This window comes from Leopardus geoffroyi, chromosome D2 (genome assembly GCF_018350155.1).
Source record: "Leopardus geoffroyi isolate Oge1 chromosome D2, O.geoffroyi_Oge1_pat1.0, whole genome shotgun sequence".
Classification (NCBI taxonomy): Eukaryota; Metazoa; Chordata; class Mammalia; order Carnivora; family Felidae; genus Leopardus; species Leopardus geoffroyi.
This window is the reverse complement of record NC_059334.1, coordinates 62,927,152-62,939,654: the sequence shown is the minus strand read 5'-3', so window position 1 is coordinate 62,939,654 and position 12,503 is coordinate 62,927,152. Positions and strand designations below refer to the sequence as shown.

The 12,503-nt window shown below is 42.8% G+C and overlaps 1 protein-coding gene, 1 long non-coding RNA gene and 1 pseudogene across 2 annotated transcripts; 1 reads left to right on the top strand and 2 right to left on the bottom strand.

Annotated features, from left to right (window-relative positions):
- Positions 1 to 107: 107 nt before the first annotated feature.
- GSTO1 (glutathione S-transferase omega 1) lies at positions 108 to 12,218 on the bottom strand. Its single transcript, XM_045438826.1, has 6 exons — positions 11,704 to 12,218; positions 11,375 to 11,483; positions 7,585 to 7,807; positions 4,522 to 4,620; positions 1,103 to 1,209; positions 108 to 342 (listed from the first exon to the last, which is right to left on the bottom strand). The coding sequence occupies exons 1-6, from the start codon at positions 11,735 to 11,737 to the stop codon at positions 189 to 191; spliced, it is 726 nt and encodes a 241-aa protein (XP_045294782.1). The 5' UTR covers positions 11,738 to 12,218; the 3' UTR covers positions 108 to 188.
- LOC123577049 lies at positions 295 to 4,159 on the top strand. Its single transcript, XR_006701688.1, has 2 exons — positions 295 to 938; positions 3,825 to 4,159. It is a non-coding gene; the product is annotated as an uncharacterized LOC123577049 (long non-coding RNA).
- LOC123577598 lies at positions 5,413 to 5,504 on the bottom strand (annotated as a pseudogene).
- Positions 12,219 to 12,503: the final 285 nt, after the last annotated feature.

The window sequence follows — 12,503 nt, the reverse complement described above, 5'->3', positions numbered from 1 at the left end:
GATAAAACCCTTAGAAGCATGTGAGCTTACATTTCTGTAGGAAGGCCTTAAGGGCCTTAAGCCATGATGTCAAATCAGAGAAGGTGATCCAATGAGACATGAGAGCATTTGGTAAAATGAAAGCATGTTTTCCTCGTATTCGTGAAGGAAAATATCAGACGTCTCTTCATGGCTGACTCCTGCCCCCATCAGAGCCCATAATCACAGGCCTCAGGGCTGTTCTGCAAGTAGAGATCTAAGAAACCTCGAAGGGCCTTCGCCTCAATGAGGAGGGAGGACACTGCAGGATCTTCCCTCATGGCTGCCATCCAGAGCTTAAGTTTTGGAGTGTGATCTACACACCTGTGGGAAGGGAAAAGAATGAACATGTGAGCTAGATGAACTAGGAAGGCATTGCAAAGTCTCCTATACCATTATCACTCTACAGTTTCCTTTTGTTTTCCTCTAATCTTTGAAAATATTTCTTTACAATGCACATAATCAGAATATTAGATTTGGAAGATATTTTAGAGGTCTTTGTTTTGTGGAAGAGGAATCCTAGAGTCAAGTGACTTGCTCAGTTAGCACAAGAATGCATCCAGGCAGACTGATAACTTTGTTAAAATGAGAACATGAAAGACAGCCATGGATGTTATATAGTTATTATTCTATAGCCAGACTGACTAAAAGTAACCCTGAATAGCTCTAAGAATTGGGAGTAAGCCAAGGTGGCTGCCTAACTTCAAAACATGGAGTTTGGAAACTAGTGTGGGGATCCTGCTGGAAAAGGGAGGGAGCATTGGTCATACAATCCCACATGATAAAGCTTATAAAAATGCACTGACTTACGGATTTTTAGCCAGAAGGGAAGGAGTAAATTATTTTTAAAACATTTTGTTACATGTTGCAGTACTCTCTGCCCACCCCTGCACTGCACACTCCAGGAATGGAGAAGGGGGGTGAGTACATGCCCTGGATAGTCCAAGACTCTCCTCCTGTCTGCTTGTGCCCATTCATACCAGTTGTATAAAACAGTTTCATTTTTGTTCAGGAAAAAAGGTCAACATATAATATGCCAGTCATCATTATCCTAAATTATGTACAAAATACTCAAATGTCTTACTCATTTAACTCCAGAACTTCGAGCCGTTCAAACCAGGGCCAGATGAGGTAATCAATCATAGAAAGAGAATTGCCACCAAAGAAGGTTGTCTTCTTATTGGTCAGAACCTGAATGTTAAACAGCGTGAGAGTACTGCTTAAGTGTGCATTTTGTGAGATTCATCATCAGATATTATGAAGACCAGGTAAGTAGAGCAAGTGAGAGAAGTAGCTTTTATGCCGACATATTCAAGTTGGCTTTTTGTTTGAACTTTAGAATCTCCTGGTTTGGGATGAAGCAAACAATCAATAAAATGAACTGGAAAGTAGAGAAAAATAAAACAAGCCACAGACTACAAGATGTTTGTAATACACACACCCAACAGAGGACTGGCATTCAGAATATAGAGAGAAATCCAACACCCCTGGGGAATCAATAAGAAAAAAAGGCAAACAACTCATTAGAAATTTGGGCCAGACTTGAATTTCATAAAAGAGGATATCTCTATCTATGGCCAAAAACCATTTGAAAAGATATTCAACTGCATTAGTCATCAGGGAAATGCAAATTAGGGCCAGAATGTATTACTACCACACATCCATCAGAATGGCTAAAATGAACAAGACTAAGTTAGCAAGCGTGCAGAACCACTGCTGGCAGGAGCAAAAACTGGCACAACCATGTTTTCACAGTATGTACTAAAGCTGCCTGAATGTTCATACACTCCAACCCCGTGATTCTCCTCTTTGGAAATGTGAACATCCGTTCACCAAAAGATAGATACGAGAATGTTAATTGCAGCACTATTTGTAATAGCCCCAAGATAGAACTGTTCACTGTCCATCAGCAGTAAAATGGATAAACAAACTGCTATAGTCATAGGTTGAAACACTACAAAGAACAGGAATGAACTATACACAACATAGATGAATCTCACAAACCTAATGTATGAAAGAAGCCAGACCCCGAAGAGTACATATCATAGGATTCCATATCTATAACGAGCAAAAACAGCCAAAACTATTATGGGTGCTAATTCCATGACTATGTTTACTTTGTAAAAATTCATCAAGCTGTACTCATGCTTTGGGTACTTCTCTGCATGTAATACTTCAATTAAAATTTTACTTAAAATATGCTGGAAATAACTGGATTAACTATTTTTTTAAAGGTTTTTTGTTTTTTTTTTTTTTACATTTATTTATTTTTGAGAAACAGTGAGACAAAGCATGAGCAGGGGAGGGGCAGAGAGAGAAGGAGACACAGAATCGGAAGCAGGGTCCAGGCTCTGAGCAAGCGGTCAGCACAGAGCCTGATGCGGGGCTCGAAGCCACAAACTGTGAGATCATGACCTGAGCTGAAGTCGGATGCTCAACCGACTGAGCCACCCAGGCGCCCCTGGATTAACTATTAAACTGATGTCAAAATTATTTGAAAGCCAAAACAAGTCGTATGTTCCTGAAATTCAAGAACGTGCCTTGATATTAATGGTTTTGCCAAAGTAAAGAAACTGAGAATATTATCTGCCTAATAAACAAACCAACTTACTGTTTATAAAACTTCTGCAATTTTCCTCAGCGCCCAAATAACAGTCTGCATTATAGATTGATGGCCTATATCAACCATCTACTACCAAACTAAATATCTGAAGAGTATAGACAACGCCTTACTTTCTACCTCCCATACTTTCTAGCAGAGTACCTTGTAGTTATTAGGCACTCAGAATTGTACAATGAATCGATATTAACTGGGTCTGTCCTTAAACTATAGTGTCTGGTTATTATATTCTGCATAAATAAAATTTAGTATGACAGTGTAAGTCAGAAGGAAATAACCCTCTCAGCAACCTAAAGCATGGAAATGATACTACTCACTTTGAAGCATGAGTTCTTAATCTGGAGTGTGAACTTAGATGAGAAAAAAATACATACCTTCTCCCAACTCCACTAACCCCACAGTTAGCAGGTATTTCCATTATGAAATAAACCACAGTAGAGTTAATCTTACATATTTTAATTTAAGCATTTATAAACATGGGCTTTACCAGGTTGCCAAACACAAAAGTCTTAATCTTCAAAGAAACAACATCCCACATGCATCCTCTGACCATAATGTAATTAAATTAGAAAACAGCAAAAGATGTAGTTTAGGAAACTTACAAGTACATGATCAATAATTGGTAGGCAATGAGAAAATCATGGAAACAGCAAAAAAAAAAAAAAAAAAAAAATTAGAACTGAACAATGAAAGTCCTTCACAGTAAAACATACTGGATGCAGCTACGATGTTTAGAAATAGTGTGTTAGTCATTAATGCATTAAACAATCAAGAAAGACTGAAAATAAATGCATTGAGCTACTGAACTCCTGGGCTAGTTAGTAAAAGCAGAAACAGCCAAACCCTATCAAATGGTTTCTGAGATTAGAAATACAGGGAAAGTAACCCAACTCATTTTATCAGGTTAGAATATCCTTGATATAAAAAATAAGGACACTATGAAAACAAAATAATAGCCCAATCTCATTAATATACAACACCTTTAAGTATTCACTAGTTCTATAGTATATAGAAAAATCCATTGAAAACAATGCTAGGAAGGTTTAACACCAGAAAAATCTGTCAATAACACTATATTTATCAGATTAAGGTAAAAAATTCTATGAACATATCAATAGATGTAATAGATATAGACAAAACATTCAGTAAAATCTAACACTCATGCATGACTTTTTGTTTTTTACAGACTAGAAACATTTTTCTTAATGAAAAAAAAGTTGTGAAGAAAGTCTACAGCAAACTTCAAACTGACAAAATATAGGATACATTCCCATACAAGACAGGAACTATGTCTAGTAAAAACCCAAGGCTGAGCAAGAAAATGGAATGTTTCAAGGCCAAGAGAAAGACTTGATCTAAAGGCCCAAATGGCAGCTTTGCCCCAAGGGAGGTAAAAACTCAGCCGGGCTTCTCCAAGTGTCTTTACGATTCATGGCAAACTCTGGTGGGAAATGTTTATTATGTATTATTAAGTGGAAAAAACACAGAATAATATCTATGCCCTGATTATAGTTATGTTAACCTTTCTTTCCTTTCGTTCTTCCTTTCTTTTTGTTGTTTTTTTGTTTTAATATATGGATGAGGACTAGAAACAGGCATGGAAAAATGAAAACAGGTGACAAATTGTGGAAATATCAGTGCATTTCTCTCCCTTGTTAACATCAGTGCAACAAATTGTTTTAAAAGCAAGCCATGACAAAATATTTTTAGGTGTGTTGATTTCTATCTTAAATGCACCTGCTTATAGCAATCTGTTGTAACCTAAAATTCCTTAATTGATGTTATTACTAACTGTCACAAAGTGATTTGGGAAACGGGAATAGAAAGAAGAGGGCAGGAACAGTGTATCATTTACTCTGATAAAGGCTAGGAGAAGAGATTACCTCCTCTAACTTGCTGAATTCTTTACGCAATTCTTCTTTTAGGCCAGAGCCGTCTTCGTTATTTTGTCTTCTAATGAAGCTTGTTACCAAAGGGGGAACCTAGACAGAGTAATTTCTTACTGTCAGTGTGAGGCTAACTGTACCGGCCCCCTCACTGAACCCTCAGAGTCCCAGTTCAGGGTGTTTGAAAAACTTGAAAGGTGCACCCATTCCTGTGTTCACAGAGGTCAGGTATCAATCTTAGAAACAATTTTGCGGTGGAAGGTGCTGTTTGGTCAGGATTTTATAAGTTGCAAATAGTAGAACCCACTTTGGCGAGTTTGAGCCAAAAATACCTTTTAAAAAGTATTGAGTAGCCCACTGAATTATTGAGAGGCTGAAAAAAAAAAAAAAAGGCTGAGAACTAAGCTGGAACATTCCAAAATCATGCTCCGAGCTGACCTTATGGGAAGCACCCACTGCTGCCAGTGAGCTGAGCACTAGGTGCTGCGGTTTGTACCTTTGCCAGAAGTGGGACTCTGAGGTAACTAAAGCCCGGAATTTAATCTTGCAACTGACACTGCTCCCGAAAGCCTGGGGCTCTGCGCCACCCTCCCACCCCCTCCCCTGCCACTCCCACCAGCAGAATCAGTGCCCCCCCCAAGCCTGTCTCCCCACATTGCTCGTTTCTCATTTTTTTTACCTTTAAAAAAAAATTTTTTTTTAATGTTTTTTTTGAGAGAGAGCCAGAGATAGAGGCAGAGACGGAGACACAGAATCCAAAGCAGGCTCCAGGCTCTGAGCTCTCAGCACAGAGCCTGTTGGGGGGCTCGAACTCCTGAACTGTGAGATCATGACCTGAGCCCAAGTTGGAGGCTTACCTGACTGCGCCCCCCCCCCACCGCCTTTTTTAAAAATATGGAACGCTTCGCAAATTTGCATGTCATGCTGGTGCAGGGGATGGATGGTTCCAATTTTCATACACGCGCTGCTGAAGCAAGCGCCACATGGCTCATTTCTGAGCCCAGCTCCACCACGTGTGTTTCGGACAGGAAGAGTCTAGGTCCCAGGCATTGGCCCCAGCTGCAAAGGGAGCTGGGGAAGAGAATTTTTCTGCTTTCCACCTCGGGGAGGACATGAGAAGGGTGTTCGAAGGGGCTGACTACCTGAAGACTCACAGGCATAGTGCCAGATGCTCTAGGGCTCCTGCTAGAGGCATTTGTGTGTTTTCTCACTGCAAGAGCTTGAAGTCCACTCGTCTCAGTTTATCAACAGGTGCTTGTAAAAATCCAGGAGAATGTCCTGATATCCTGTCCGTATCAGTACAGCTTGCCCTCTTTGGAACTGAAAGTTTGCTGGCAGCACTTCTGTACGCAGTTCCATCTGGGCATGCCTGCTTTATCTATCCCTGCCTTGCCTTAAATGTCTGCTCCATATGGTTTCCTATATCAAGATATCAAGTCCCTTTGCAATGCTCTTAATTTCTGCTTCCTTAAAAAATGTATTTTTTACATGCCTTTGGTTTGTTAAGCCTCCAATTATATAAACACACACACACACACACACACACACACACACACACACACACACATCTCTAAAGCTTCAACACCTTTACTGTTAATCTCTGTGTCTCAGTTTCAAGTTCTCAGGAAAGAAGATGATTGGCTGCAGGTACAGGTGGGGGCATTTCTGGTTTGCTGAGAGCTGTGGCCAGGAGGGAGGGGGCATATGGTACCTAAGGCCACCTTTTCCCTGAATGTGAGCTGGGAAGTAATGGTGAACATCTCCAGCTTTTAGCTTATTTTCTTTCGAGACAATACAATGAATCTTTTTTTTTTTTTAAAGTAATCTCTACACCCAACATGGTGCTTGAACTCACAACCCTGAGGTCGAGTCTCATGCTCTACCAACTGAGCCAGTCAGATGACTCTACAATGAATCTCTTGTTACTTTTTTTTTTTTTTTTTTTAATTCTTCAACACCTTTCTTCTAATTGCCATGTTCCCTATCACTTTTGACAGCAGGTGTCTGCTATTTCCCTCTCCTTCTGCTAAGCCAGACAACTCCCTCTTCCTTCCCCATTGGCTTCCCTTTGCAATGTCTCCTTACATAATACATTCTCTCTGTAAGTTCCACCTTCTAGGTATTTCTTTAACCATTTAAAGAAGACAAGATATGCCAACATATATTCTGATAAATAACAGGGGTATAGAGATAACTTGACATAGCTATACCTGTTGTCTACTATTGGGCATTTCTTTGTTAATATCAATTGTTTGAACTATCTACAACCTTGATGCTGATTAAAATAGTTCTTCTACAAGAATGTCATTTACTCAGCTAAGAGCTACTGCCAACACACAGTAGATGCCCGCTGCTAGACACTGTGGCTAGAACCACAAGAGCTAACACAGTATTTACCATGTGTCAGACTCTGCTCTAGGTGTTTTATATAAACTGATTTTTATCTGCAAGAAGGGAGCAGTTATTATACTAGTTATTATACTCCTTTTACAAGCGATGAGCTGAGGCACAGAAGTAAATGAGTAACTTTCTCAGAGTCACACAACTAGGAAGAGGCAGAGTTGGTCACAGACCTAGGCAGTGAGCCAACAGTGATGGGAACACGGCTTCACCTTCAAGGAGCTCACAGCCCTGGTGCAACACACAGGCGAGAAGGCAGGCAGTCACTGGCCCAGAGAGTTAGCACATGTGGGAACACAGCTGGGCACTAAGCCAGCGCGGACAAGCTTCTGGAAGGCAGCAGAACCTGAGCAGATACATGAACGAGAACTTGGAGATAACCAGGCAAAGTGAGAAGGGGGAAGATTTAAGGAGGAGGTGGCAAGTCTGGGAAAGCTAAACATTCAGCGGCTGGAATACAGTGTCCAAAGAGTAAGGAGGGCTAACATTGGAGAGGCAAACAGGAACTGGATGGTGAAAGGACTTGCAGGACACGTCAGAGCAGATAAGAGCAATGCTTTCTTTTCCTTTCCCACATTCCTGAGTCATAAATGACAACACCGATTTAGCTTAAACAACAAAGTTTGTTCAAATAAGAGCTGAGATTTCTTATACACACACCTTAGAAAATAACTCAAAGACCATCTTTTGGCAAGCTTTCTCATAGGGGTCATCTGGCAACAGCTTCTTCCCTGGATATGCTTCATCCAGGTACTCACAAGTAATGGCAGATTCATAGATCAGTTGACCCTGACTGTTTTCCAGAACTGGCACCAGACCAAAGGGATTCTTCGTAAAGAACCACTCAGGCTTATTTTTCAGGTTGATGTTGATGATTTCATGCCTGAAAGACACACAGAAGACAATGAAGAGAGTGGAACTTTTTCTTTCTTTTTCTTTTTTTTTTTCTTTTTTTTTTTTTGGTACTTCTGAGTAGATCCTTACCAGCCCTCCCATCCACTTAGCTGATTGGACCCCAAATTTAGGAGTCAAATCAGTCTTGATTCCTTCTCTCTTGCTCCCTCTGCCTCAAGTCAAATAAATAGATGGATCATCAAGACCTGTCGGCTAGACCTCAAAATCATATCCACTTTTCAGCTATACTGCTACCATCTGGTCCAAAACATCATCTGCCAGCTGGACCACTATAGTAGTCTCCCACTGGCCGCTGCTTCCACTGTGCCCTCCCTACAGTCCATTTTCCACACACAAGTGAATTGAATCAGGCCACCCTCCTGCTTGCAACCCCTTGATTGCTCCTCATTGCAATGAGCATAAACTCTAAGCCCCTCTGTGGCATGTGATCTGGCCTGTTCTTGTCACACCTGTTTCCTATAACTTTCCCTCTGGTCATTACAATCTGGGCACACTGGCCTTTTTTATATTCCTTGAATTTGCCAAACATGTTCTCACCTTAGAACATTAACATTTATTGTTCCTCTGCCTTCTCTGCCTGTCTTCTCAGGTCAAACACCATTCTAAGAGGCCCTCCCTGACCACCCTCTCTGAAGCTGCTGAGAGCCTCTATTAACATGATCATCTTGTTTTCCTGATGACATATATCTGAAATTACTTTGCTCACTTATTTACATGTTTATTATGTCACCTCCCTAGAATGTAAGCTCCTTGAAAGCAGGGATTTTGTGTATCTAGTTCATATTAATAAACAAACATGTAAGTGAGCAAAATTTTAAATAGATTTAAATGCTGTGAAAATAAAAGTGGTTTCAGATAGGGTACTCAGTAAATATTTATTGAATGAATGAATAAGTGGAAAATGCTTCAAGATTGTCAATAAGATAATCCACTTTGGGGTACAAGGTATCATTGCAAATTATAGGAGGTACATAATTGAATTGTATCCATTACCTACTATATGAGAATCAACATGATAAAATTCAATTCCTCTTGCTAAATTGAGTAGAAAGGTCCTCATTTTTAAAAAAAAATATTAAGGAATGCAAAAAATCCACCCACAAAACCAAGTTTCAGATTAAATGTCCATGCATTGTTTTGTTTTGTTTTTTTAATGTTACCTGAGTAAGCTACGCTAAGCAAACCCAAAAGGAGGAAAATGAAATCCAAGCTATATTCAGACTGTAATTAGATCTACCTTGTTTCTTGCCTGAGAGATTGTAGAGGAAATAAAAGAAAGGAAAACTTCATATAATTGTTAAATCTGAGTAATCATTCAACAGAACAGGTTAGTTACTCAACAATAATAACACACCAACACCTTTTGTTTCCTACTTCTCCATCCACCTCAGAAGTTAGAATAGTATTTAGTTTGAGGATTTAAATATGTAATCCCCCATGGAAACAGAAATGGCTACAATGAACCCTAGCATTTGTGTATCAAGAGGTTTGTGTGGGGACAGATTACTGGAACTCAGATACAAGCCATGGAAAGAAATACAAGGCCAGCTCCCTGCCAAGGAATTATCAACACTTCTGAAATTTTTATACCATGAAACAAAAGTTGTTTTATAACAACAACAACAACAACAAAATGGGTTTTTTTGTGTGTGTGATAAAGAACACACTTAGAACACACCTGGATTTGTCAACCTGACATTATGAGCTAACAAGTCAACACACCTGCCACGAGTTGGAAGATGCACTTTTTAGAGAAAACCATGCTTTGTCAGGTTATACCTGTGAAAATGTAGCACCTGTCCAATAAAAGTCTTCTGGGTGTGAAACTGAAAACTGATTCAGAATGTAGAAGACCTCTGTTGTTTCCTGTTACCATTCTTCACCCCCATACACACACTATTTTGGTAAAATCAGTCCAGTTTTCCTTTGGAAAACTGTCCCAGTAAATAAGGTAGGTCGTTTTCAACCTAGTGTTCCAGCGGGGCACATAAACCAGGATTTTATGCCTCCCAATCCAGCTGTGCTTGCTCCTATCCTTTTATTTTTATTTTTAATGTTTATTCATTTTTGAGAGACAGAGACAGAGTGTGAGTGGAGAGGGGCAGAGAGAGAGAGGAAGACACAGGATCCAAAACAGGATCCAGCCACAGAGCCGGATGCGGGGCTTGAACTCACTGACTGCGAATCATGACCAGAGCTGAAGTCGGACACTTGACCAACTGAGCCACCCAGGAGCCCCTATACTTTCCAATTACATAAGCATAAGATACATCTTTTTTCAATCCTATTTGAATAAGATTAGGATAAAATACAAAGTTTGGGATAGATGTTATTGAATGTTGAGCATTTTGCTATGTGTTCAGAATCAATTTCATCCAAATAAGATGCAAATTTTAGTGAAGTGATGGCTAATTCAAAAATATTTTTGGGGCGCCTGGGTGGCTCAGTTGGTTAGGCATCCCACTTCAGCTCAGGTCATGATCTCACCATTTGTGAGTTCAAGCCCCACATCGGGCTCTGTGCTGACAGTTCTGAGCCTGGAGCCTGCTTCAGATTCTGTGTCTCCCTCTCTCTCTGCCCCTCCCCTGCTCACACACTGTCTGTCTCTCTCAAAAATAAACATTAAAGAAAAAATTAAAAGAAGAAACTATTTTTTTTCCTTCAGAAAAAGAATGCATCTTACATTCTTTTAGGTAAAATTATTGTCTGCCTAATTCTCCCCCAGAAAACTAAAATTAGTTTATAAACCTTAAGCACATGGATGGAAAATTTCTTAAGAATGGGGGCTATGTTTTAAACTTCCACACCACAGGTATCTAATGTCTGCTCAACAAATTCCAAAGATCATTGGAAGGGAGGGGATTCCAATGGATATTTGGTATCAGGAGCCAACTGACTATCGCATACTCCCTATGCATAACCCATTGGTCAAAAAAACCATGCTAATTTCAAAGAGGCTTCGCAAAAGACTAAATTTTTAGGCATAGACACTTTGACTCAACCAACAACCCAACCTATAAGAATATGTCCAGTACAGTTAACTCAGCACTCTGCCAGGACGGTCAAGGCCTGGACTGTCCTGGGGTAAATTACCAACTATTAGGGAAGGGACTATATACTCAGAATAACAGCAAACAGTATTAGATATCAGACATGAATGTAGAAGTGGGGTGAAAGCAAAAGGGCAGTGGACCAAGAATCAGGGATCTACCAGACCTAAAAGCGCTGCTGCAAGTCATTACCTGTCAAGTGATCTCCCGTACCACCAGCTTTACCAGAGCCTCAGCTTTTCTAATCCATAAAGTGGTTAGGTTGATCTAAACGGGGAGTCCTAGACTGGTGTAATCTGTGCCATTCCCCCTACCTCTCACCCTGGGAAGTGGGTTCATAATTTGCTCTGTCCCCCCAAAAGTCTGAGAATAGTTTATTTTGCAGGAAAGGAAGCCCTGGGGCCCAATCCGAGGTTCCCACCCGGCCGCCCCGCAGCAGCTGGTTCCCGGGCGGCTGGGGAAAAGGCCCCTGCCTGGGTCCTCACCCAATTCCCTTGGCCTTCAGGACCAGGAGCGTCCTCTGGGCGAACGGGCAGAACCTCATGCTGTAGACGCGGATCAGGCCCTGGGGGACCGGCCCCGGGGGCGCGCTTCCTGCGGGGGAGACGAGGCAGTGGTCACGGCCCCGAGAGCAGCCGGGACTCCCATCCTCCCGCCACCCCCGGGCCAGGCCGCGGAGAGGTCCCGCGCGCTGCGGCCCCGGCCCGATCCCCGCGTGTGGGGGACCCCCCGGGTGGCTCCGGAACAGCCACACCGGACACGCGGCAAGGGGTGGCCGAGATTCCCCCCTCCTCCCGCGGCCGGCTGGCCTCACCCTTCGCTAGGCTCCTGGCTGACCCTCCGGACATCGCGGCGCAGGGCAGGCCGAGCTCGCGACCCAGGGTGTGCAGGCGGTTCAGGAAGTACGTCGCCCCTCCCTCGGTCCTTGCTCCCTTCTCTTCTCCTCTCAGAAGTGCCTGCCGGGGGCGGCCGCCAGCTGGGCGGGGCTGTGCTCTCCGGGCCCCGCGTGGCCCCGGACGCTTAATGGAAGCTGGCGCGCGGCGTCCAGAATCCCCTTCCCACCCTCTGCAAGCGGGAACGCGCCGCCCCTGCGGCCAAGAGCCTCCAGGGAAATCGCAGCCGGAGACCCACCCAACGCGCCCACCTAGGCCTGGCCTTCCCGGTTTTGCAGAGCTAGCGCTAAAACACCACAGCTGCTGGTCGTGCTGGAGTGTACTGCGCTGGCCAAGAGAGGTACCCACGTCCAGAGCCACAGAAGAAGCTCGACACCCTCAGAGACATCCCCCCATCCAGAAGGATGGTGGTCTCCAGGCCGGCCTCCACGCATGTCCACGCCTAACCCTGACCTGACCTCCCACACCCCGCACCTGGGCGAGGAGGCACAACCGGGGCTCTCAGGTGACATGGGTCTGGGTGCAGATCCCCTTCCGTCCCCAAACTCCCTTGCCTTGAGGGCTCGTGGGCCCCAGCCTCGAGTTTGCTCACAGTTCTGGGATGTATTCTGCAAAGATACCTGTCCACTGCCGGTGTCAGGTCGCCCAGCCATCTGTGCAGACTTTTCCTTTCCTTGTCCGTACTTAATACAACTACTATTGGATAGCTTAATATGGCTAC

What these genes read in the sequence shown, in the direction of transcription:
- GSTO1 (XM_045438826.1), bottom strand. Translation starts at nt 11,737, where the DNA reads ATGTCCGGAGGGTCAGCCAGGAGCCTAGCGAAGG. An exon ending in CTGAAGGCCAAGGGAATTGG is followed by an intron (nt 7,808 to 11,374) that starts GTGAGGACCCAG and finishes TGTGTCTTTCAG; the next exon opens with GCATGAAATCATCAACATCA. An exon ending in AATTCAGCAAGTTAGAGGAG is followed by an intron (nt 1,210 to 4,521) that starts GTAATCTCTTCT and finishes TTTAACATTCAG; the next exon opens with GTTCTGACCAATAAGAAGAC.